The sequence below is a fragment of the Macrotis lagotis genome, chromosome 1 (genome assembly GCF_037893015.1).
Source record: "Macrotis lagotis isolate mMagLag1 chromosome 1, bilby.v1.9.chrom.fasta, whole genome shotgun sequence".
Taxonomy (NCBI): Eukaryota; Metazoa; Chordata; class Mammalia; order Peramelemorphia; family Peramelidae; genus Macrotis; species Macrotis lagotis.
The window spans coordinates 730174991-730200401 of NC_133658.1; the positions used below are offsets into that span (position 1 = coordinate 730174991).

General features: G+C 39.3%; 2 protein-coding genes across 14 annotated transcripts in view; one reads left to right on the forward strand and one right to left on the reverse strand.

Moving 5' to 3' along the window:
- Positions 1-16159, forward strand: part of SLC7A1 (solute carrier family 7 member 1) — a 68187-nt gene extending 52028 nt beyond the window's left edge. For all 8 annotated transcript variants that reach the window (XM_074216135.1, XM_074216133.1, XM_074216130.1 and 5 more), the window contains 7 exons: positions 923-1145; positions 1695-1834; positions 4383-4485; positions 6489-6706; positions 7212-7378; positions 8440-8548; positions 10713-16159. In XM_074216135.1, coding sequence (XP_074072236.1) covers positions 923-1145; positions 1695-1834; positions 4383-4485; positions 6489-6706; positions 7212-7378; positions 8440-8548; positions 10713-10816 — 1064 coding nt within the window. In that variant the 3' untranslated portion in view covers positions 10817-16159. The remainder of the gene's footprint in view (positions 1-922; positions 1146-1694; positions 1835-4382; positions 4486-6488; positions 6707-7211; positions 7379-8439; positions 8549-10712) is intronic.
- Positions 16160-17720: 1561 nt separating this feature from the next.
- MTUS2 (microtubule associated scaffold protein 2) overlaps positions 17721-25411 on the reverse strand; it is a 675509-nt gene continuing 667818 nt past the window's right edge. For all 6 annotated transcript variants that reach the window (XM_074216122.1, XM_074216124.1, XM_074216121.1 and 3 more), the window contains one exon: positions 17721-23827. In XM_074216122.1, coding sequence (XP_074072223.1) covers positions 23617-23827 — 211 coding nt within the window. In that variant the 3' untranslated portion in view covers positions 17721-23616. The remainder of the gene's footprint in view (positions 23828-25411) is intronic.

Here is a 25411-nt window from a genome sequence, read left to right on the forward strand (position 1 = left end):
GCCATACTATCCTGGATACATCTGATCTCAGAAGCAATGCAGAATTGGGCCAAGTTAGTTCTTGACTGGAGAGTTTAAGCAAGCAATTGGAAATGTGGGAATAAAGCTCATAGAAAAGGTCAGAGTTAGAGCTGTTGGATTTGGGAATTAATGTATAGAGTTGCTTATTGAAACCATACAATCTTCTTGGAAGAGATTTGTATACCTCAGAATAAGCCAGGGATCTTTTAGTGGGAGGGAGAAGAAAGTGCTTTCTTATCCCAGCATTTAAGGAAATGGAAATGAAGAAGTGTGTAAAGTGGTAGAAATATGTAGAGTACATTGCCAAGAAAGAATCATAAAATATCAGAGCTATAGAGGTATTATAAATCATTTGGTCAGTGGTTAGAGTTCTGTTCCTGAAATCAGGAGGATTTGAGTTCAGATCTGGCCTGAGATATTTACCAGCTATATGACCAGATCTGGCCTGAGATATTTACCAGCTATATGACCCTGGGCAAATCATCTAACCCTGTTTCCTCATCTGTGAAATGAGCTGGAGAAGGAAATGGCAAATTGCATTAATATCTTTGCCAAGAAAAACCTAAATGGGTCCATGAAGAGTCAGACATGGCTGAGACTATTGAACAACAACAAAAATCTGCTAACAAGTACAAGAGTTAATCAATATGGGCAGTGGTGATCAGGAGAGTGATGCTTTCTTAGTCCCTTTCTGAGCCTCAGTATACTCATCTTAAAAATTTGACTAATACCAATAAAGTTTGTGAACCATTAAAAGCAGTCTACAAATGTGAATTATTATTATTTAGTTCATTTTTCAAATTTACATTTGAAGGTTAAGTTGTTAAAACTTTTATACTTTGGGGCTATGTTATCCTTCTTTGTGGCATAGTTCTTTCTTTGTTTTTTTTTTTTTTAACAGGTGAAGAAGTAAAGAATCCCCAAAAAGCTATACCTGTAGGAATTGTTGCATCCCTCTTGATCTGCTTTGTGGCTTACTTTGGAGTATCAGCTGCTCTTACGCTCATGATGCCTTACTTTTGCCTAGATGTTAATAGTCCATTGCCTGATGCATTTAAGCATGTGGGTTGGGAAGGAGCAAAATATGCTGTAGCTGTTGGCTCTCTCTGTGCTCTTTCTACCAGGTGAATTTTGACTTATTTAAAAAGGATTTTAAAAACTTTTAAGTGAAAATTGCATCTAGATATAATCCTTGTCTATGTTAGATTATTCCAAGTATTCAAAAGTGAGTGCTATGTATTTACTTTTTGTTAGACTCCATTCTTGAAGGTTGTATGAACAGAATGCAGTGTTCAATTAGATATTATGAAATGAGAAAGACTGACTTTGAAATGGGTCTGTTAGTTAAGAGACAGCCTAGTTACATTTGGAGATGTTCATTAGTAGCCAAAAGTTGTTATGGTCAAAGTATTCAAGTCCATTTTGAGAAATGTTGCAGTGTACCTCAGAAGGAATCATGGAGTTGAAATATTGGAGTATTGATAATTTTTCTCTTTGACCCATTCTTAAAAAAGAGTCTCATGCCTGAGGTTAACAGATGGTGGGAGGGAAATGGATCCATTATCAACTATGTTCTGTTCCTTTGTTTGTATTACTATTGCTTTATTCTTGATGAGCTTACTATAATTATAGCCTGATGAATTTTGCTTTTTTCCCCCCTCCTTAATATCTAGTCTTTTAGGTTCCATGTTTCCCATGCCTCGAGTCATTTATGCAATGGCTGAAGATGGACTACTGTTTAAATTTTTAGCCAGAATCAGTTTAAAGACCAAAACTCCAATTATAGCAACAATAACTTCTGGTGCTATTGCTGGTAAGAATTAGAAAAAGATCTACAAGAGGGTAATGATGTGATAATTTTCAAAAGAAACTTCTTGTACTTCATGGTGAGACAGCTATGTTCTTACAGTTGAAACCAAGTCCACAGAAAGAATCTTTATTTTGTGAGATTCATCAGATTATTGATGTATTCTTTTCATTATTCATTCAGGAAAACTCAAAATACATTTTCTTTCTCTGAAACCATTCAGCTCTACCCTTAGTCAGTTGATTCTATGTTGATCTTTTGACCAGATGATTTTCTTTTAAACTGTATAAACCAGACATTTGGTTGATGTATATTATAGACTATGAACTCACTGAGGAAAAGGATATTTCCCCTTTGGAATTGTTATTTTGTAATAGTTGCCAAGTATATCCCTGGGGATATGTTTAGTAAGAGGTCATCTTAGATTAGCAAATATTATGTTTGAAGTTATCTTGGCTTAGAACTTGTAAGGCATTTAAGACCCCCCCCTTAAGAAGAATATGTTTAAGTCAAAACAGGAAGAAAACTTGACAGATACAAGGAGATAAGAAATCTGGAATTCTCATGTTAGTTTTCTACAAAATTTGAAAGTGATAATGCCTACAGTTGTTGGGGCAGGTTGAGTCCTTACCAATGAGCACCATAAAATCCTCAAACAACTGAATTATTTACAAAATATTGTCAGTATTGGCATGTTTATTACTTAGTTATCTATGATGCAGTTAACAGCTTGAATTTTTTCTTTTTAATTCCTTTATTAATGGGTAGGTACAAATATGGGCAAGATAGCCAGAAACATTAAGAAACCTACCAATTAAGTTAAAGAATTGTTTGATGATGAGGAAATGGAGGAAGAGACATGGCTATTTTGCTTAATTTGGAGAGTACTTAATTTGACCATGCACTAATTTTTGGATCAGCTTAATTTCTTTCTTTTGGAGAGGAAGAGACATGGCTATTTTGCTTAATTTGGAGAGTACTTAATTTGACCATGCACTAATTTTTGGATCAGCTTAATTTCTTTCTTTTGGAGAGGGAAATAAGGGAAAAGTTTCTTGGGAGTTTCTAGATCCTAGAGTAGGAATTTAAGCATTTATATGGTATGTTTAACTTGGTGATAGTTTTATTAGCAGAGAAGACCATTTGTATTTTGATGCTACTGGTACTAGGTCTTAGGGAGAGTCACTAATCCTAATTTCTACTTCTGTCTCTTGTCTTTTAAGTAGTTGCATGTCGTTAACAAGTCATTTAATTTCACTGGGTCTGTTTCCTTATCTATAAAATGAATTTTTGAACTGGGAGATTGTGAAGGTCTTTTACTGAGTTACAATTTTCTTCACTATTTTTGATTAATTAATAAAGAGCACAAAATATTTCAAATAACTGCATTCCTTTAAACATTTATAAAATTGATAGGCTCTATTAGAAATATGACTTCATTTGGGCTGCTATATTATCAATATTCTGTCAACATTGTTGTATGTTTAGGAGACATTAAACACAAGAGTCCCAAGAATTAAAAATGTATATATCATGCAGAGATAGATGCTGGATATAACTAGGCTGCACTATATGAACAACAAAGGATTTCAGGAGATGTTAGGGGTATGATCACCCTAGAGCTTCATTAGAATCCTCAGGAAATCAGGGGAAATTGAGATTGGGTTGTACCCCTGTAAGGAACATTGACCACAGTAAATATTAGAGGACATAGACAAGAGTTGCAGAAGATGGTCAGGCATGGATAGGTTTTGATGTGTTTGATCAGGAATATCCAGATTGATAGAGATGATAGGTCTATTTGAGTATTCTTATGAACCCAGTCTTTTTTTTTTCTCTTCAAGGCAATGGGGTTAAGTGACTTGCCCATGGCCACACAGCTAGGTAATTATTAAGTGTCTGAGACTGGATTTGAACTCAGGTCCTCCTGACTCCAGGGCCAGCGCTCTATCCACTGTGCCACCTAGACGCCCCTGAGCCCAGTCTTCTTAAAGACCTTGCTGAGAATTTCATCTTGGAATGTACATGGAATTTAATTTGGTTCCTTTAGTTCCAGTGTTTCTAGGAACTATATCCTTATCTTCAGGTAGATCTGTGATCCCATTAATCATCTTTACCCATCATTTAGAACTCTTGTCCTTGACTCTTTTTTTAACCACAAGAGGAAGGATTCACTCAGCATACTGAGGGACTTTCCTCAGTTTCCCCTTTTAACTTAAGGATATCTACCTTAATGGAGCACATAGAATTTTTATCAAATATCTTTTGCAGTTGAAGAATTGGATGAAAGGATACCTTTAAAGAAATTATTGATGGTACTGTATAACTTTAGATTTTCCTCAGGTAAAAAATCATCCCTAGTGATTGTCCTGAACTTTGATTTACTTTTTTTGTTTGGCAGTTTATTAATACAGTTTTTGATCTTTTTGAATGTTATATATTCTGTCCTATTTGAGTTCTTTTGAGTAGGAAATTAGGTCTTTGTGATATATAGCTAGGTGGTAACTTAATATCCCATATCTCTGACTTCATCAGGTTTTGGTTTCTTTTCTAGCTGTGATGGCCTTCCTTTTTGACCTGAAAGATCTGGTTGACTTAATGTCCATTGGAACTCTCTTAGCATATTCTTTGGTGGCAGCCTGTGTATTGGTCTTGAGGTATGAATTTTTTTTTTCCTCTTTATTATGTACTGATCCCTAGCTGTCTCTTGTGGAACAAATGATAATAGTAACATTTATTAAATTCCTTACTATGTGTCAGTTGCTTTACAAAAAGGGTGAACATTCCAATAATTGGAAATTAGATAGTGACAAAAACTCATGACAGGTAAATAATAATTTCACTCATGTGGCAAGAATGATGGCTAGTTGATCATGTACTCCGCTGCTATTCTCTTGATGTCAAGAAAAAAAGGCCTTCAGAATTTTGAGTGGAACACCAAGGGAAGCTTAGTAGGCATGGACAAAAGTTTCATAGACTGGGTAAAAAAAAAAAGGAAAAATCAGCACAATTTATCAATATATTGAAGAGGTCTGAAAACATGGTCAATGTGCAGAACCTAGGGATCTTTAACTTCCAAAAAGGTGTGTCCTCTCATATTCTTCATTAAAATCATGCTTGATTTTTACAGTTTTACTACATTCACTTTTAATATTTTTGGTATGCTTATTCTTTCCATCAACATTGTTATCATTAATGTATATGTCATTTTCTTGGCTCTGCTTTACTTCATTTTGGATCAGTACTTTTTTTTTTTTTTTTTTGCAAGGCAGTGGGGTTAAGTGGCTTGCCCAAGGCCACACAGCTAGGTAATTCTTAAGTGTCTGAGGCCGGATTTGAACTCGGGTACTCCTGACTCCAGGGCCAGTGCTCTATCCATTGCACCACCTAGCCGCCCTGGATCAGTACATTTTGATCTTTCTGTGCGTCTTCATTTTTATCTCATACACCATTTCTTACATCACAGTCATATTCTATTACATTAATGTACCATAGTTTATTTAGTAATTTCTCAATCAATTGGTTTGTAATTCATTTTTTTTTGCTTTGACAAAAAAGTGCTGCTATAAATAATTTGATATTCCTGGGAACTTTGTCATCAATGGATTTCTTGGAGTAATGGAACCCAGGAATGTAGTTTCTGGTTCAGAGAACATCTTAGTCATCGTGTGTAATTCCATATTGCTTTCCAAAGTGCTTGTGTCATTTCACAGCTCTGACAATGCCTTACTGTGCCTATCAGCACAGTGTTGATTATTGCTATTCTTTATATATCATTTTTGCCACTTTGCAGTAAGTGAGGTGAAAACTTTGGGGTTGTTTTGATGTAAAATTCTCTTAGTGATTTGGATTATTCTATCCTGTGATTGTACAATATTCTGCAATTCTTTTTGAACAGTTTGCTCATATCCTTTGTATTTTAATGATAACAATGGTAATAGTAACATTAAATGCCTATATAAGATGCTTTACAATTAATATTTTTATTTGATCCTCACAACTTTGGATGTTGGTGCTATTAATATCTCTGTTTTATAGTTGAGGAAATGGAGGCAAAGAGAGGTTAAGTGACTTGCCCAAGAATCACACAGCTCCTAAGTGTTTGAGGTCGAATTTGAACTCAGATCTTCTGACTTCAGGCCCAGTATTTTCTCCTTTGTGCCATCTAGCTGCCTCTATTAGTATTATATATTTATTTTTTATAGATCTTAGATACCAAACCCTTAGAGAAATTTGATTTAAAGATTTTTTTCCCTCCAACAACTTCTTTTATTCTAGAAGTATTAATTTTGTGTGTCCTAAATAGAAGCTTTTTAAATTTCATATATTGTTGTAATTTGTATTTCTTATTTTGTAATTTAGTAACTTAACACTGTTCCTTGTTTTGTTAACAAAGGATCTCCTACTTATTACTGTAAATGATTAGTTTCTCTCCAAATTGTTAGAGTATGCAAATTTTTATATATCATCTTTGTAGTATTGGTTAGAAGATACAGTATCTTCAATATTATGTCTCATCAGACTGATTTCAAGTATATACAGCTTTAATGATTGTATATTTAATAGAATTTTGGGAGTAAAAGAATTGAAACTAATTTTTCCCCTTTGACTTAACCACAGAAAGAAAATCATGACAGTAACAATGTTATTCTTTTGTTAGGTACCAACCAGAACAACCTAACTTAGTATACCAGATGGCCAGAACAACAGAAGAACTAGATCTTGTGGATCAGAATGAAGCAGTGAGCACTAGTGACTCGCAAACAGGATTTTTGCCAGAAATGGAAAAATGTTCTCTAAAAGCCATATTATGTCCACAGAACTCAGAGCCTTCTAAACTCTCTGGATTTATTGTGAATGTCTCAACTAGCCTTATCGGTAATTTCTTTACATAAGGCACCTGTTGTTAAATAATAGGCGATAATGATAATTTGTTTTTCCAGGTTTTCAATGAGCCTTTCCTGTGGGGTGGATATTGTGGGATTTTCCAGGAAATTGAGGCTCAGATGGTTGAAGTACCTTGCCTTGCACATGTTCACCCAACTACCAAGAGTCAGACTGGGAACTTAATTTTCTGACCTTTGAGTCTCTTTCCCACTGCATCATACTGCATTTCAGTAAGCTTTATAAGCACTTTGACCTACCTTTTGGCATCTTAATAGTTTCTTGCAAATCTGAGGGGTGATAAGAAGGCACCTTACTCTTTGCCTAAGGTGATTATGGATTGATGCAATATTTTAAGTTATATTAAGAGAACAAAATAAAAAAAAAGGATGCCTTGCCCACTGAAAATAAGCATTTCTTCTGAGCGAAAATTGAGAATATCTGATACTAGTCTCTGAACAAATTGTTAAGTACCTGTTTCCCATTTTGTTCTCTTCAGGGATTCATATTATCGTCTTCTGCATTGTCACTGTCCTTGCTAAAAAGGAATTAGAGCAGAGAACCCCATGGGTGATTGCTGTCCTTGTAGGGTCAGTTTTCCTCTGCCTGGTCATCACCATCCTCATTTGGAGACAGCCGGAGAGCAAAACCAAACTCTCATTTAAGGTAAGCACCTGTTTCCAGGTATGTTCTGCAGGAAGTATGTTTGAACATTAGTGAATATGGGTCATACCATTTTGATAAGACCACAATATTGTATTATATCCTCTGCTCTGTGCACTTTCTTAGGAGTATTTTCAACTCTGCCTGCCATTTTTTCAGGGTCAATGACAGTTTTGAGATTGGGGACTGTATGTGTGTGAACCAGCCCACCTAGACAACTATATCTGCTGGCTGGCTCTAGACACCAGGCCATCTTTCTGCTTCCCATGATTCCACCCATCCTCTCATCTAGGCTGTCTCACCATCTGCCTGCTTCCATATGTACCCCTTCTCTTTTACCTTTTACATCCTCTTACCCTTTCCCACAGAATTCCCTTTACTGGTCATCTCTTTCCTATTAGAATGTAAGTTCTATGAAGACAAGAATTTTATCTTTTTTTAAAAAAAATATGTATCCCCAGCACTTCCATTGGCTGGAATAGAGCAAACATGGAATAGAAGACAAATTATAGAAATTAATGCTTTCTCCTTCATTCATTAATGTATGAACTTGTTGCCAATGAGCCCTAAGCCTATTATTAGTAGAGAGACAGTAGGGCAGTAGCTCTGTAGGGATCTCCTAGGAGGAGGCTGAGCTCATTATCACCCATAGGACCATAGATAATTAGAGCTGGAAAAGACCTCAGAGACCATCTACTTAAAATAAATATCCCTTCTTCAAAAGACCCTCATAATCATTTAGCCTTTGCTTGAAAACTGTTGAGGGGAACCCAGCCCCTAGCTAGGCAGTACAGTCCAATATTGGATAGATTTAATCACTAGGAGTCTTTTTCTTACATTAAAACTTTCACAGATGTGGAAATTAGGACCCAGTATTAATATTAAGACTGAGGGCCAAAGATTGAGTGGCTCCCCACACTTGTAGAATTTTGCCCCTGTAGAATAAGCATTTTTCCTATTCATAGTTCTAGATTCTTCCCTTAATAGTAATCCCCCTTGGGAGGAATTTGGGTGTCTTTAGGTCCTGCATCAGTGTTCTTTAACTTAACCTTGTTTCTTTGCAGGTCCCCTTCTTGCCATTACTTCCTATTTTAAGCATTTTTGTGAATGTGTATCTTATGATGCAGCTGGATGGTGGTACTTGGCTCCGATTTGCTGTGTGGATGTTGATAGGTAGGTGAAAGTCCTAGGACTTCATTCTGTAGACTTCCCTTTATTATGTTAAACTTCTTTTATTTTCTTGTTCCCTCTTTGAGGCTGCTGAATCCTGGAATATTCTCTATTTCTGTGTACCAAGGTTTCTAAAGCTCCATTGCTATTTCTATCCTCTGCTATATTTAGGAAGAAACTTGATTTATTAGAGATGTCCCACTTCCTATATTTCATAATAAAATGTTTTTAAAAGATATTCATTCAGTAAGTTTCTCTAAAACAAATGAATTTCTAGTGGGTTTTTCTTATGGGTTATTTGTATTTTATAACCAAGGCCACTTATCTCAGTTGCTAATGAGGCCAAGGTTATGAGCTTGAACTACATACAAGTTCATGAGTTTCACTTAGAAAAGAAACATTTCCATGGGACTGTACCTAGAATCCCAGCCAACTTATTCAACAAATTAGATTGTGGCCACAAAGGAAACGGAAACTGGTAAGAAACTTGATAGTTTGCTACATATTCCATCATCAATCCAGGCTGGGAGCAACTGGGGGGGGGGGGGATACTGGATCTGAATACCAGGTCTCTCCTTTTGGAAATGACCATGATAATATCAAATGAAGTAATATAAAGTTGAGGTGGTCATTAGGTGATGTTGGTTTACCTTGAGTCTACTTGTACTGAGGTATCCCCCCTCCCCAGCCCACCACAGCTTGTTACTTGCTTACATAATTACTGGCAGTCAATGGCACTGATATAGATAAGAAGCACCATTATTCTAATGAGATTTGGTAATTTAGAAATTGTCTCCAACTACATCGATTGGAAAAACAGGTAATTTCTAAACCAAACTATTCCTTACCTGTTTCTCTGTTTGTTGTACTTATAGCACAAGGTAAGTTTGTTCATCCTCTCCCCCATAACCTAGAATATGAATGCTAGAGTAGGACCTCTTTCCTGTAACTTGATTTTAGCCTGTTCTCTGTTACTTTTCATTCTGGCCCAACCATCACTGATTCTCAAAGTGCAGAGTCAGGAGAGCTTATTTCATTATACATTGGTATAACTACCAGTTCCCCAAGTGAATGAGCTAGGCTCACTTTATTGACTACTGTGGAATGGTTTGGTTTTTTTTTTTATAGCCTGAAGGACCTGAATTTTAAGTCCCTCCTAAAACATTGTCTTTGTGAGCCTTAAACAGTTTAGTCACTTAACTTAGTATCCCAGGGGATTCTCTAACTTTGGGTTGCAAGGGTAGAAGGAGTTTCTACACTATAACTTAACATAAAATCATCCAATTCATACCACCCCTCTGTTACTGCCCAAAAGATGCTTAGTTGAATACTTGTAGTCCACCCCAACCCATAAGTAAAAGCATTAGCTCAGTATCACAAGATTAAACATAACCTATACCCTAAACTTTTAACCCAAATGTTTCCTATGAGGGCCTTTTTTATCCTTAAGTCAATTGTCATAAACACAACTGCAGCCCCTTTGAAGTGAAGCAGCTAACTACTAAGTCTGTATAGGGAGAACAGCAGCATGGGCCCTCATGGAGGGAAACCTGCTTCTAGGACCAACACAGACCCATCCAGGCAGCCATCCAGGAAAAATAGCCCCTTGAGGGTGGGAGCAATTTGACCTTTGAAGGTCCTTTTGTGTCTCCGGCATATATACTTACATATACCATGCACGCATACATATGTGTGTGTGTGTGTGGGTGTGTGTGTACACCATATGACAATGATGTCTCCAGCTACTTTGAATCTGATTTGAACCAAGTTAAGTCCTCATTTTGTGTCCCTATTTATGTCCCTCATTGCAAGTCCCTATTTGAATATTGATTTTTTTCTCTTATAGTTTTATTGGTGACACAATCCTTTCCAAATATATCTTCTCCACTTGGCCTTCCCTTATATCAAAGATTAAAAATGAAATGTTTATTCTTCCAAACCCAGCAACCCAGTCCTGGTTGACCTTGGCCAGTGGAATACTTACCATCTGCATTACCCTGAATTCACTGCTCTACAAAAGTCTTTTTTGGGGGTGTGACCTTGTTAACTTGATTGAACAGGGGTAGTACCTGGCTGGGATCTTTGGCTAGGACACAGCTTCCAGGTTCCAGTATACTAATGCTGAGTTTCCTTTCCCCTTTTCCTCTTCTTCCTTACTCCCCAACAGGTTTCTTCATTTATTTTGGCTATGGTCTATGGCACAGCGAAGAGGCATCCTTGGCAGCTGGGACGGCAAGAACCCCAGAAAACAGTGCAGACCACTGCAAATGATCCATGTAGCTCTGATCTGTGGTGGAGATAGCTATCCCCTTCAGAGAAAAATAGCTTTTGCTTCCATGACTCAGAAACAAGAGAAAACACTTATATGTGTGCCACCCTGCCCTTTTCCTCCCACCTGCCCTTCCCCCAATACTAACTACAAGGTACAGTTACATGAGTTGTCACCTCCCCTTGAAGCTCATTTTATCTTAGAGACAAAACTCCAAAGAATCTAGTCTTCAGTCTCCCTTGACAAAATTAGTAGGATTCTGGCTGTTTCCATCTCTTCCTTCCCCTTGCTTCAGATCAAAGGAAAGCCTCTTTCCCCCTGCACCACAGTTGGGCAACCAGTGCCATTGGCAGAATTGAGGTTCTTTTTTGTCTTTACCTCATGAATAACTCCTTTCTCCTCAGTTTCCATATCTGAATTTGAAAATTCCTCATCTCCATAAGTTCTGTAGCCCATTTTGTAGTTCCAAGTATTGGGCCATCAGCTGTGTACTGCATCAAAAGAAGGATTTTTTTGCCCTCAGAAAGGGGTCAGTTCTTCCAATCAAAAAATAACTATTAATTTAAGAGGCGGGGGAGAAAAACTTGGGCATGTTTCTCATGAGCCACTTCCCTTTTTCCACCTCTGTTTTTTCAGGAAAGATCTGAATCACCTCATGTCCAGTCCCTAGTTGCCCCTCTTATCTTTTTTTCTATACCCATTCATGCTTCTGTCAGATGGACAACGTATCAGTCACAGTTCTCATTGGTGATATCAGAACTAAGGTGGTATCCTGAATGGCAGAGGAGCAGATAGGTTCTTAGTTGGAACATGTCAAAGTGAAGATTATTATTGGATCTGGGATTAAATTTGAACATTCCTCCATGAATGTTCTTGAGTGACTTTTGATAATGTCTCCCTGAATGAAGCAAAGGAAGTGAAGTTTGTAAGGAGCTTTTCTGGATTCTCTTTCCTGACCCTGAATCATGTTGCATGTCTCCAGGCTATTTGAGACATCAGATGGAATCCAAGTGCCAGTTTCAAATTAACATAGCTCACCATTTTTTGGGTATGGGGGGGAATGGTGATGATGGTGATGATATGTATTCACTTGAATTTCTTTTAAATATTTTTTTGGTAGGCCCAGTTGACTGTACTGATTGTTAAGGATATTAAGATAAACTTTGGATCAAAGAAATTTTATATCTTTAATTTATAATATTATCCAGTTTCAAATGTAAATCCAAGGAATCATTTTGTTGGGAGTGAGAATCCAACATGGCCATGCTCATAGTAGACTGGTAATTTACTTCTGGAACCACATTTTTTATTTACTTGGCCCTTAGGTCTATAATGAATTATTAGCTGCTGTGGTACCACCAAGCTGGGTCTGCCCATAAAGAAGACCCAAAAGTTGCATTGTTGGATTTGGGGGTGGGGGTGGGAGTAGGGAATGGTATATCTAATATACCCAAGTGACTTGAGCTTTTTAAGAGTAAGTTGTCTGGATTTGAGAAATCAGTTTGTTCTTCCATGTGCCAACCTTATGGGTTGTAAGAGTGTTGGTTCCAAAGGTCAAATTGACAATTGCGCAACTGGTATTCCTACTTAGTGTGAGAACTAGACTTGATTCACATTTAGGAAAGAACTTTAGGGAAGAAATATACATCAAGGGGTATGTTGTAGTTCTTCTCTAGAGCTTCTTCTGCACAATTTGGAACAAATCTTTCCTTTCTTCTTTGTTAGGTATAAGCAGCTTAATATGTAGGCTGCTCAAGTAGCACTTCATTAACTTTGATATAACTGTATGTTGAATTATCTCAGTGTATTTATCTCAGAGGCCAAAAAAAGTTAATTTTTGTTAATGGGTTAATGCTATAGCTAGGCAACATGAAAAATAGGACCCTTTATTACCCTTAGTTTCAAATTTTTTTCATCTGATCATATTTCCCTTAAGATACAAACTAGAGCTATAATCTTATTGGCATGTGAAGACACCAATACACGTCACTAACTCCTCTGTAACTTAGTAGTTTGACAAGAGTTCCAGGAGAAGTGATTTACCTAGGATCGATTCAGCCAGTATGTGTCAGAGGACTTGAATCTTCTCTTCTGGCTCTGAGGCTCTACTTAATTCATCATATTTTCCCTCCTTTCCTTCCCCCCATTTCCCTTTAGGAGCCATTTTATAAGGTTAGATGACTGGCTGTATACTGCAGCCTTAGAATGTGGAGATTTGGTCCTCATACATTGGTTTTTGGTTTATAGAAATATGGAAGTCAACAAACCCCTATGGTGGTTGTCTTGTCTGGATAATGGATCTGCCCTAACTTTCCATAGACAAATGAAATAAATGGGGAATTCTCTTCCCCCTCTCATTACACTGTTTATATTGAGATAAACTTTGTGAATATACTTGGGAAATCTTAATTTCCAAAATAGAGAATTAAATTTATGTAGAGCTGATGCTTTAAATAATTTTGATAAATGTTAACTATTTTTGTTGAGTATTTAATATCTTGTCCTTTTTGAACTGGTTAAAGGTTTCCCTTTTTTGGCGGGGCGGGGAGGGTGAGGAGGCAGTGGGGTTAAGTGACTAGCCCAAGGTCATACTAGTGAATATCAAAATCTGAGGTCAAGTTTGAACTCATTCCTCGACTCCAAGGCCAGTGCCCTATTCACTGTGCCATCTAGCTGCCCCAGGTTTTCCTTTTCTTATAATGTAATGAGATGATGGAAACAGTAAGAAGAAAAGGTTTGGAATGGAAAATTTACTTCCTCTTTTTGGCAGAAATTTTGCTTGCTGTCTATATTTAAAATTGACAATCCACTTTTCTCTCATGACTACCCATTGTCCCCACATTTCAAAAAGTGATAAAGTATATTTTATTTCTCCTCTAAATTTTCTTGGAGAATAAGTTCTATAGGATTACTCTTTATTCCTTCCCTGTGCCTTAAAGCCTTAGTCAGAAATATGCAGGGACTTTGACCCTCATTACACTAATCTTCCTTTTCCATTTAGAAGACTTATCATGTAAATAGATTAGTGTTGTCACTGTACATTTTTTAGGTAATATTTTGTATAGCTAGCTGCTTCAGCTTTTTTCACTGGATAAAGGAATGAGGAACTGAGAAGCATTAGCTTGGTTTGGCCAGGACCAGATCTTTTTGTCACACACTTTCCCATTCTCCCCCCCCCCCAAATATTTTTCTTTGATGAAGAGACCATGAAAACAATAATTTAAAATAACTTGAATCTCTTTACACAGGAATTTTAGTAGCCTATGTGTTACTTAGTTATTCTTTTCCCTCTAATTTAGACTTTTGCTATCGTAGAGAGATCTATCTCTCTGGGGAACAATATCCGTGCTTTTATCTGTGTAGTTAGTCAATAATTGTGCTTCAGTCCCTACTGCATACTTTGGAAAGACCCGTTTAAACTGGTAAGAGCTGTTTCCTTCCTTCCCTGTTCCCCACCCCAGTCTCTACCCCACGCATGTTTTACTCCACTGAAGATCTAAAATCATTAAAAAACAACTATATTCCTCTACCCTTTAATGACAGAAAAACAGTGAGCATATACTGACTATATTTTACAATCCTGTGGGGTGTGTAATAGAGCCTATACTTGAAGACAGGGAATGTTTCATTCTTTTCTTTGTTTCCCTAGTCGCTAGTATAGTACCTGCTGATTAGTTGGTGTTAACTGTCAGTTGTCTTGAATTTTTGTGAATGATCTTTGAATTCTTATTATTTGATGATGCTTTGAAGCAAAGCAAAGAATAAAAGAATTGGTTTATCGATGGGCACAGATTAAACTCATCCTGATAAAGAAGGCCATATGGTCTTGGAATTTGATGCCAAAATGACAGATTAGGTTTATAGGTGTTGCTAAATGTGTGCAATAGATTCGCTCTGGAAGATGATCTGTTAACTTAATTCATGGGAGAGTAAGTCTTCCTCACTTGAACACTTTTTTGTTTTTTTTGCATTGAAGCATCATTATTCACAATCTATAAAAAACTGCCCACCTCTTGTCACCAAAGGCACTGTGAGAGACTCATTTTTTAGGGCAAGTGGGAGGAGTTGTAGTTAGTATTTATGGGCAACAGGCACAATGTGCCCTTCAATCTCCCTAAGCACCTATGAAGATAAAGTGACTTGTGTATAGATTGTGTATATTACTGATGTATGTAAGTGATGTAGAAAATTGCTAAAGTGGAATATAAATATATATTATAAATAAAATTGTTTGTTTGCTATGGGGAAAAGGGGCATTTAGGTAGAAGGCACTTGATGGGGAAAAGGAATTGTTCATTTTACCTGAGTTGTTTTTAATTTTTTTCATATGCTTTATTGATCCAACGGTGCAAGAAACCACCTCTGTATCTCATCACCATAGACAATGCCTACTGGACTTTTAAGGCAAAAAAGGTCAACCAAGTTGTCTTCTGGAGAGAGATGGTTGGTTACTTCTCTGTAAGTGGCAATCACATCAGAAAAAAAAAGTAGAAGGCATTTTATCTTCAAAGTTTTCCTGCCATGCCTTTGGATATCTAAAAGACACTACCTCTCGTTTCCCAGGAGCCTGAATCCTCCATCTTTGATTTGCTTTCTGTGGAACTGGTAGTTTCCAAACCAGCCAGTCTGGGAAACCAACATGATAAAAGACCTTGCATGGTTAAAAAGTCCAAACCAAAATTTCCTCAGGGTATCAGCACCTGGCTTAGCCACCAGGAAGCAAGGCAAGTGTCACAAGCATTTGGACTTCATCTGATTTTGCTTCCTTGACAACATGGAGACTTTTAAGTTGTGACTTGTTTTTTTTTCCAGATGAGAAATTAATAATCTAGATTTAAAGTTAAATTGTTTCCTGCCTAAGTTGTGCCTTTTAGCTTGAAGATTTTAAGGAGCACAAAAGATGATGATAGTGAGGATAGGTTTATTATCAAACCTATAGTAAACAGATGTGGTCTTTTCAGTAAAGCTTCCTTTTACTGATAGGAGCTATGAAAGAGTTGTCAAATTTTAATTATATATAATGTATATATTTTTTTTGCTTGTTCAATGTCCTATTTTTCTAATGACTTCTTAAAGTTGTGATGAGATTTTAATTCTAATACTAAATGTAAATCTAGTTGGTTTCAGCAGCTTTTAGTTTGTCTAGGTTTTTTTTTTAAAGCTAATTGTAGCCATCACTATTAAAATGTGAAAACTGGTCCCCTGCAGGGGCAGACCTTTCACAGTACACTTTACATAGAACTAATCCTCTTCTTACCTGTTATTCTCCCTTAAAATCTAATTCTCCTTATGGCACAACATTAAACATGGCTTCCCAATGCTAATAAATGATGGCTGTTGTTTCACTTGTGTCTCCAGTCGTTTGTGATCTTAAGAAACCTAATAGTGTTTATAAAGCTTGGAATTTATCAGGGGAGTTCTCTCTGTATTATACTTAGAGGTGACTAGGTTCCCAGTAGACAGACCTGGAGCCAGACTTGAGTACAAATTTGACCTCACTAGTGTAATATTAGTCAAATAACTCCACCTCAGTTTCCTCTTCTGTTAAAAAATGGGGATATTAATAGCACCTGTCTCCCAAGTTCATTTTCAGAATAAAGCTCTAAATGAATACTAATGCTAAATTTATCAAAAAAAATTCTTCAGGTTTTTTTCCCCCCCAAGGCAATGGGGTTAAATGACTTACCCAAGATCACACAGCTAAGTCATTATTAATTGTCTGAGGCCGGATTTGAACTCAGGTCCTCCTGACTCCAGGGCTGGTGCTCTATCCACTGCGCCACCTAGCCACCCCTAATTTGTAAAACTTGAAAGAACTATTTTTATTGTGTTTGGTTTTGAAACATGCTCCACTTAGGTTTCCCAGTCCCTTGGAGTTTGTTTGACCTTTTCAACTATTACTTCCCAAGTGTAAGTTTGTAATAAGACACTGTTAATACTAATTGCTCGTCTTTGGAAAAAGATAAAAATAAATATCATCTCGTGCATGACTGGAAAATGCAGAATTTCCCGAGATCGCTCTTGGTAGCTCATGTTGATGGTTTCAGTCAAAGCAGAATGAACCTGATTTCAACTTTTTCCCCTGGGCTCCAACACTGCTTGTGATCTCTTTCCAAGGTCTTCCATTACATCCAGGGCCATCTGATCAATCTGATATATATCTGGCCACTGGACCCATTTTATAAATGAGGTTGGTGACTTAGCACAATTTAGCCCCCCCCCCCCCGCTCATGCTTGTCATGGTGTCACCTCTTTGATGTCACAGTCATCTTCCAGAACAAAGGACAAACAACTGTGCCCTTAGAGCTCCTAGGAACAGATGAAATAGAGCTTTCTCTTGCTGAGAACTCAGACATCCACACCATTTCCTATTATACCTGCGAGACCATTTCTTCTCTCCCCCAGCCAAGGATTTAGAAGAGAAGTACCTTGAGGGCAAGACCGTCTTCCATATCCTATAGATGACATATTCACCATATGGACTAAGACTTAATGCTCCATATCTGAACCTTGGTGTTAACTTTTTTCTCAGATGGGTTAAATCAGATGTTTCATAAGGTTCTTAAGTGATGAACTGCAAAGCGATTTTTAAGAATTTTCTTTGGTACATAGTGAAAACAAAACCAAACATTTATCAATATAGCCTGTGTGTGGTTGGGGTCTGGGTGAATTGGAATTCTCTTATTCCATCCTCCCTTGAGAAGGAAGCAATATTTAACAGAAGAGATGAATTCAGTCAGTTAGACTATAATTTAATTTATAAAGTAGAAGTTGTAGTGATTTAAGCCAATTACTCCCAAAGGTCTACCGCCTGCCAGCAGGAAATTGTAGTGTTTTCTAAGTTGCCCCTGTAGCACAGACATACACACAGACACATCTGCTGGGCGCACTCCCAAAGAGATTGGAAAAAATACAGAGCAGCAACTTGGCCATTTGCATGCTTCCATCCATTGGCGTCGGAGCATGTGTTTATTATCAGGAATATATTACACTTATCTGTACATCAGGACTCGATACAAACTGTAATTTGTCAACCATATATTAATCAGACTGAGTAACTCAGATGGTGTGGAAAAAAAAACCCCAACCCTTTATGCAGGGATGTGCAATGTGTCCACAGGACACGAATGCATTCAGTGCAGACATCACATACCTGATTTTCATTTTCACCCCCCCCCCCCAGTGAAACTGATCATTTCTATACACCTGATGACATCGTCAGTCATTAGTGAGGCAGGAACTATTTTTAACCTAAAACTCGGCTATGAAGACAAAAAAAAAAGGGTGTTTGTGTGTGTAGCTTGATTAGCTCAAGTTGGTGAGTGGGCTGGAAGGGATAGATGGGAGTCTTAAGTATTGAGGACCTGACCCCAAAGACTTGGGTGGAGGAAGCATGTGGTTACAATCCTATATAGACAAGAGTGCCCTCCAGTGGCCTAAGTGGGTTTATGATCCTTTCCTTCGAAGCAGCCTAATTGGGGCGGGGGGGGGGGGGGGCTCCTGGAAGTTCCAATTAAACAACAAAATCCCAACCCATAGTGGTGGATACAATATTTGAGAAGTTAGCCGGATGTTAGCTATGCCTGTCAGATTTGAAGTTACTTTGAGCTCTGTTGTCTCCAAAGGTTTGACATTCTTGGGGATGGTGTGAGCTCTGATGAGCCCCTTCATGATCCAGGCCATTTTCAACTTTGTAGGCTCTGGGTTTGATGATGTTCCATTAGCAGCATTCAGTGGGCACGGCGTGGATGTAGGAAAAACATCAATGTTGCCTATTAATTTTTGAATAGTAAGGCCTGACCAGGCTAAGCTCCTAATCACAGGCAAAGGAGGCTTAAGGATGCCATGTGAACATTTACAGTGAATCATTTCACACACCTCATTATTGACAATTTCTAATTCTATAGACTCAGGGCTGAAACATTTTTATAAAGAGAACTTTATTTTATAAAGGAAGAATTTTCCCCCCATAGGTAGCCATTGATGTTTGTATTTTCCCTTCCTAAAAGTACTGGGAACATGGGAGGAGCTAAGCAAAGACCAGTCCATCTAGGCTGGCAGCCAAGACACATTTCCCTAAAATGAATGAAAAGTATTAAGCATATACATAATGGACTTTTCTGTTTGCATGACTCCCAGGCTAATGAGATGGGATGTAGTCTATATATCAGGAAAACAAGATAGGAGTAGGTTGGAGCTTCACAAATAAATATCAGGAGCCTTCAAAGCTGCAAAGAAGCCCTGGAAATCCCTGAGTCCAGTAGTGCAGGTTAGCAAGAACTGGTGTAAGTGGGTAGAACAAAAGTCATACTTCAAGATAGATAGGGTAAATTGTGTTTTACCTCCTAGGTCTTGGCTCTTTCCCACAGCCTTTCAGATTTAATGTGACATGAGGAGGGAAGAAAAAGCTACAGATCAGAAATAATCTGGTTAGGTTTAAAAACTTGAGGGTCATCTACATTTCTCAAACTCCTTTGGCTAGTGGAATAAAATTTTTTTATGGAAGAAAAAAATCTCTTGGGATCACCTCAGGGATGATTCCCAAAGCATTTTAAGTTTGGCTTGGGAATGTCTGGGTACATGTCATTTAGAACAATAATGTAACATTTTGAGAATTGATTCCATTTAAAATGACAGAACATAAAGATGTGATGCAACTGGGAAGCTGTTCTCAGCCTAGATTATTTTTGATTCCTATGTAACTCTCTCCTATCTGGAGGCTGACCCTCTCCTTGGGGCCAACCTAACAATTTTGACCAAATTCATGGTGCCAACTTAATGACTTTTTTTTTTAGCCCTCATTGAGGTGATGATTGAGTTCCCAAGGAGGCTCTTTGTTCAGAAATCATTAAAGAAGAAATAATTAACATGGCTGCTAATCAATAAAGTGTCTTAGATGTGTTTTTAGAGCAAGTAATTAAGGAAATGTCTAAAAGCAACATTTACCACTGAGTATAATCCAGTGTTGACCATACAAACCAAAATCGTTGTAGTCTGGATTCCACTTTTTAATGCTTGCTAAGAGTATATTCTTTTTGTCTGAATAGATGAGAGGGTCAGATAAGCCTATAGGAAACCAGAAGAATGGTCAATGGGTGCATTTAATAAATTCTGAAGCCCTGTTTTGCTCTATTATCAAACCTGCCCTATGGAGATAGGTTTTCCTGTAATCTCATACCTCTGCAAAAACAAAAACGGAATCCTTCCAAAATAACTAGAAGACTTAGGTGTATCTCTGGCACTCTTGACTCTAGACAATTTGGGGGAGAGTCAATCCGATGGATCTGGTTGCTATGGAGAGGGAGCCCTACCTTAGGAGGCAAGTAGAGGTATAAATGAGCCTTCAGGGTTTGATGATGATGTTGCTGACAGTGAATCTCAGGAGAAATTAAGATTGCCACCTTGCAGGTGTCTTGTCTTTTTTACCTGGAGGGAAGTATTCTGACATTTGACTCTTAAAAGTGTAGTTGCAGAGTGTGGAGAGTCCTTTGGCCATCACTGGGCCCTTATCAGGGAACGGGTCTTGCTGACTGGTTACTTTGAACACTCCATCCACTGTCTTTACCAGAGAAAGGGGGCAGGTGTCAAAAAAAATCAGTTCTGGGCAAGCCCGTGGATAGGAAGCCTTCCTCCTCCAGGGCTGGATTCTACTCTAAATGAATCAAGGGACATATGCTGAAAGGGGTGGTTCCAATGAGGTTTGATGTGAAAACAAATGGCATTGAAATCATAGCACCACAGAAATTTGTCCTGAATCTCCCCTTGCTCCTTTCCTATTGATGCTCTGTTTCTCTTCGACTGAGGACTTCGCTGAGCTGAACCACTCTTGCTCTTCAGAGTATCGCAAGATGCCTATAGAGCAATCCATGACCATGATGGAATGAAGACTAAGAAATCTTACATTGCAGAGGCAAGGAGATTTCAGAAGGCTAATTAGGGGTGTGTGTTGGTAGAAACAGCAAGAGTTCCCATGCAAAAATAGCTCCTTCCTTATTTCTAAACCACTATTTCTCCATTCGTTTTCTAACACCTAGGTCAAGGGAAAGGTCTCTACTTATCTCAAGGGCTATTATTATCTTAAGATCCCCACAGGACAGTTTCAATTCACTTCAAGACCCTTAGAGTACTTTTAGGAACGTCAGGGAAATATTGTAAATGTGGGATTTGGCCCACATTCCCTGGGTATGCCCATATCTGCACATGGGTGTGCAAGGACAGAAACACCCGTGCTTCTTGGGGTTGGGGTTGGGCTTGTGCACCCAGCCTTGGTGATTGGAGCCCACTGAGAGGGTCTGAGGTCATCAGAAACGGGCCTGGTTGATGAAGGGGAACGAGAAGGATGCTTTCTTGATTATTTCTGAGAAAGTAGGTAGATTATGAGCCAGAGCTGTGCTTCGATTCATCAAGCTGCCTTGCACAGGACGACAAATACAGCATTCTAGATAGGGCGAAGGAGAAAAACATCTTCCATTTTCGGGGAGGCCCAAGTTCTCCATGGGTGAGCAGGGGGAGCGGCTGCTGCTCCCTGTCTTTCAGCAGAGGTGAGGGGACAAGTGGAAGCACCATGACCAAAGGGGGCAGCAAGGCCCAGACAAGGCCAGGGCCACCTCTGGCTCACTCAGCTGGCCAAAGTCAGTCCAGTAAGGGATTTTGTTCTAACATGGCTACCACGCTTTACGTTCTAACACATTGTATCATCACGCAACCTAACATAACATTAACATACATGTTGCCCAGAGAGCTGCTAATTTAACAAGTGTGAAGTGGAAGTTGCTGCAAGAAGGAACTACACTTGGCAATGTGCGCAAACCTGCAGGTTGTACTTGCTAAGTAAATTACATCTAATCATGTGTTTCAAAACTCCTAGTTAATATGGCATGATCTACTCTAAAGGAACGCCCGACGTACTCAATATCACAGCGTCATGCAAAGCCACAAAAAGAAAAATAAATGTTTCTTAAACCTTAACCTAATTTTCATGTTCTGGAGTGGGCAAGAGACAACTGGAGGTCTAATGAAAACGGGCTGTTGCAGGGTCCAAGTTGCCACCTCTGTAGACCTGTACCAGACATGGCTGCCGCCGTCTGTGCCCGCTGAGTGTGCTTGGCCTGGGGTGAGGCACCCCGACAGTTCTCCCTATGCCTTTTCTAGGCTTTCTTTTTCTCTGACCCTGTCTGCTTTGGGTACTGCTGTTTTTGCTGCAAGCCTGCTCAGGGCTTGGCATAGGGAGAAGACTCTTGGGGCAGGGGGACACATAGGACCCTTACCAGGAACACAAAATAACAGCATCATCATTACCACCACCACCATCATCATCACATCTTTCAAAACTAATTTTTTTTTCCTTTTGTAAGCCATGCTCCTAATCTGCCACAATATTACAGAACACCTTTGACATTCTATTCTACCGTCTCAGGGCAGGCAGGTGGCCTAACCTGGCCCCCTTGGACAAACCACAGAGAATGAAGGATTATCTCTGGTTGTTGACTTTGTGGCTCCCTCTGGGAGAACCTGCCGGCCAACACGAGCAATGACCACTGTCAAGGCTTAGCACTTGATCCATCTGGGCTGGCCAGTTCTCAGGAAGTTGCTGACATCCCCTTGCCCAGTGGTCCAGATGGGGGCCAGTTCAGACAGTGGCCTCCGGCATGGGGGGACCTAAAGTAGTATTGTGGAGTTCATCCATTTTTCAAGTATCTCTCCAGAGGGTTGTGGGAAACCAGAACAAATCAGATCAAAAGGCTTGGGGGTCAGCCTGTGCATCTTCTAAGGGAAATGTCAATTCTTGAAGAACCTTTTTGAGATGGGAAACCAAAAATGTCTTGGTCCCTGCCGCGGTCTTTCTCATCTTCATTCTTGAAGGACCACTGCATTTCTCTGAACATGTCCTAGCTTGCCGATTGCTTCCAAAATATCATTTAGGAACAAAGCAAAGACTTGTGGTTTTAAGAATACATATGAGTCATTGTCATGGAAAACATGGGAGAAACAGCCGCAAGCCCTCAGGGTTTCTTGCTGCTGTCCCTCAGCAATTCACAGCAAGGATAATAATAATTAAAATCTGCAAATGGAATAATAGTGACCTCATAACAAGTGGAATAAGAAGCTGATTGTTGTGAAGGCAGTTCCCGTATCACAAATCGCTGGTGTTCATGTTAAATAGGGTTACCACTTGGTGGTTGGCTGAAGGCGCTTCTTCTTATTCTTTTTTTTTTCCTTTTTCTATTTTGGGTAGAAATATTCCTGGGAGGCTAGACAGAAATGCATCTAATTTAGTTATTAATTCTTAGGCACAAGTTAGAAAACTGCTGACTATCTTTAAAATATATCAGCACCTAGCGTTATAAAAAAAATGCAATTCAGAAGAGCTGCAAGGATATCTGTATTCACATCTAGAGATTCCCCACACGTGTTGGTGTGGTATATACACAAGGGTTTATTCCAAATCAAACTGTTTTAACTAACCTGAAATATTGCAGTGAAAGTTCACCTTAGGAGACAATCAGTCATCAGAGCTCTCTGTCTTTTGGCTCTAACTATAGTAAAAAACAATTGCACGCCAGATTACAGAGGTTATTACACTTTTTGAGGACATTAGAGGGCCAAGACCAAAAAACTTCTTACACTGGAATAAGAAGAGCACGCCATCTAGGACACAGGAATGCCACTACCAAGCATGCAGGCAGCAGCAGACCTCAAGGATCACCTACTCTCATTAATACTCTCTTAGGATAAAAACCCTCAGGGAAGCCAAGAAGCTGGGGGGGGACATCCGAAGACTTTGGGGGCTGTATGGGCACTGTCATCTTGGAGCCGTGCTCATCTTGGCTGGCGATGGAGGCCCAGAGGAAGAGCGGTAAATGGGAGACGTTGGGGAGAGTTTGATTGGACTGGTAGGATCCCCAGTTTGGAGTTTCCAAAGCAGCTCCTCATTGGTTCTACTTAACCTTTTCTTCTCCTTTGTTTCTTTTTCCACATACTCCTGAAGGTTAGCATTTTCCTCTGATAACTGTCTGGATAGGACAAATAATAATAAATAAAAAATACATAAATAAGAATTCAAACAGCCATAATAATAAGTCAGTAACATTTATAGGGGTAACTAGGTAGGGCAGTGGATAAAGTGTTGGGCCTATAGTCAGGAAGACTCATCTTTCCGAGTTCAAATCCAGCCTCGGACACAAGCTGTGCAACCCTGGCCAAGCCATTTAACCTAATTTGCCTCAGGTTCCTCATCTGGCACATGAGCTGGAAAAGGAAATGGCAAATCATGTCTGCATCTCTGCCAAGAAAATCCCAAATGCATATAACCAAAGATCAACCTGAGATGACCTGTGCCAGTGGGAGGCAGAAGAGGGAACATGGTAGGGCCACAGATCCTCTAAAATTTTTCTTTGAAAAAATTAGCTTTTGTTTCTTCCTCTCAAGACTTTCTTTTTAGGTTTTTTCAAGGCAAATAAGGTTAAGTGGTTTGCCCAAGGCCACATAGCTAGGTAATTATTAAGAGTCTGAGGCTGGATTTGAACTCAGGTACTCCTGACTCCAGGGCCAGTGCTCTATCCACTGCGCCACCTAGCTGCCCCTCTCAAGACTTACTAGAACTACTTTCAAAGTAGGTAAATGAAGTCTGAAATCACCCCTAACATTTACTCTCTTGCCCCCTATGTTGGCAGAGGTGCTGATCACCTTCCTAATTAGTGGCAATAATAATATTGACTTCTAGTGGCTCTCTTCATTTAGTGTCTGTCTTCCATATAGTTCAAACAGCTTTTTTGTGGTTCTTCAGATTTTTCCATCACAGTTGGGAGGGTCAAGCATTAGAGGGCGATATGAAGGCACACCAACAACAAAGTGACAGCAGGTGAGCCTGGGTGGGCTGAAGCCTGGGTAGGGAACAGGATTACTCTAGTCTTCTTTGTCAAAATAGAAAGAAATGTTTCTTGGCACTACAGAAGGTGAATGAGCACACTGTGGCTTCTCATGCACTTCCAGCTAGAAGGTGACCCTGCACACAAGAGGACCTAAGCTCTGTTTCTCCAGGTATAGAAAGAAAATACAAAAACTAGTAGCAGACCCTACCCTAGGTTTCTGTCAAATGAAGAGGTGGACCTTGCAGTTCTGCAGAATTGGGGAAGATGATGGTATTGGGCAGGGGGGCACACCCAGCCCAGACTCTGGTTGGGGAGGTGTTCCCCCAAGCTGGACCATCAGCTTGTTGGGAAGAGTGAGCAGCATGGACTGGGGACAGGCAAGGCCAGGGCAATAACATAGCCAGAGGGGGCAGGAAGAGGGTAGAGGCCATCCTGGCCAAAGGGCAGGGCAGGGAACAGTGCCAGACCAGGAAATCACTTGGGATGGGAGACTGGAGGCAGTGAGATCTGTGATCCACCTGGGGGAGGTCCGGGAGGCTTGCAGAACCACATTCTTGTGCACTCCCTCTTGCCCAGGGGCACATTCCACCCTCGGGCCTCTCCTAAGGAAAGGGGTGCCAAACTTGTTTCTATGCCCTTGAGCCAAATCCCTGGTCCTAGTGATCTGGAACCAGGGTTAACTGTAGCCTGCTCCCAGAGCTGCAGACTGCCCCTGGCCCTTGTCTT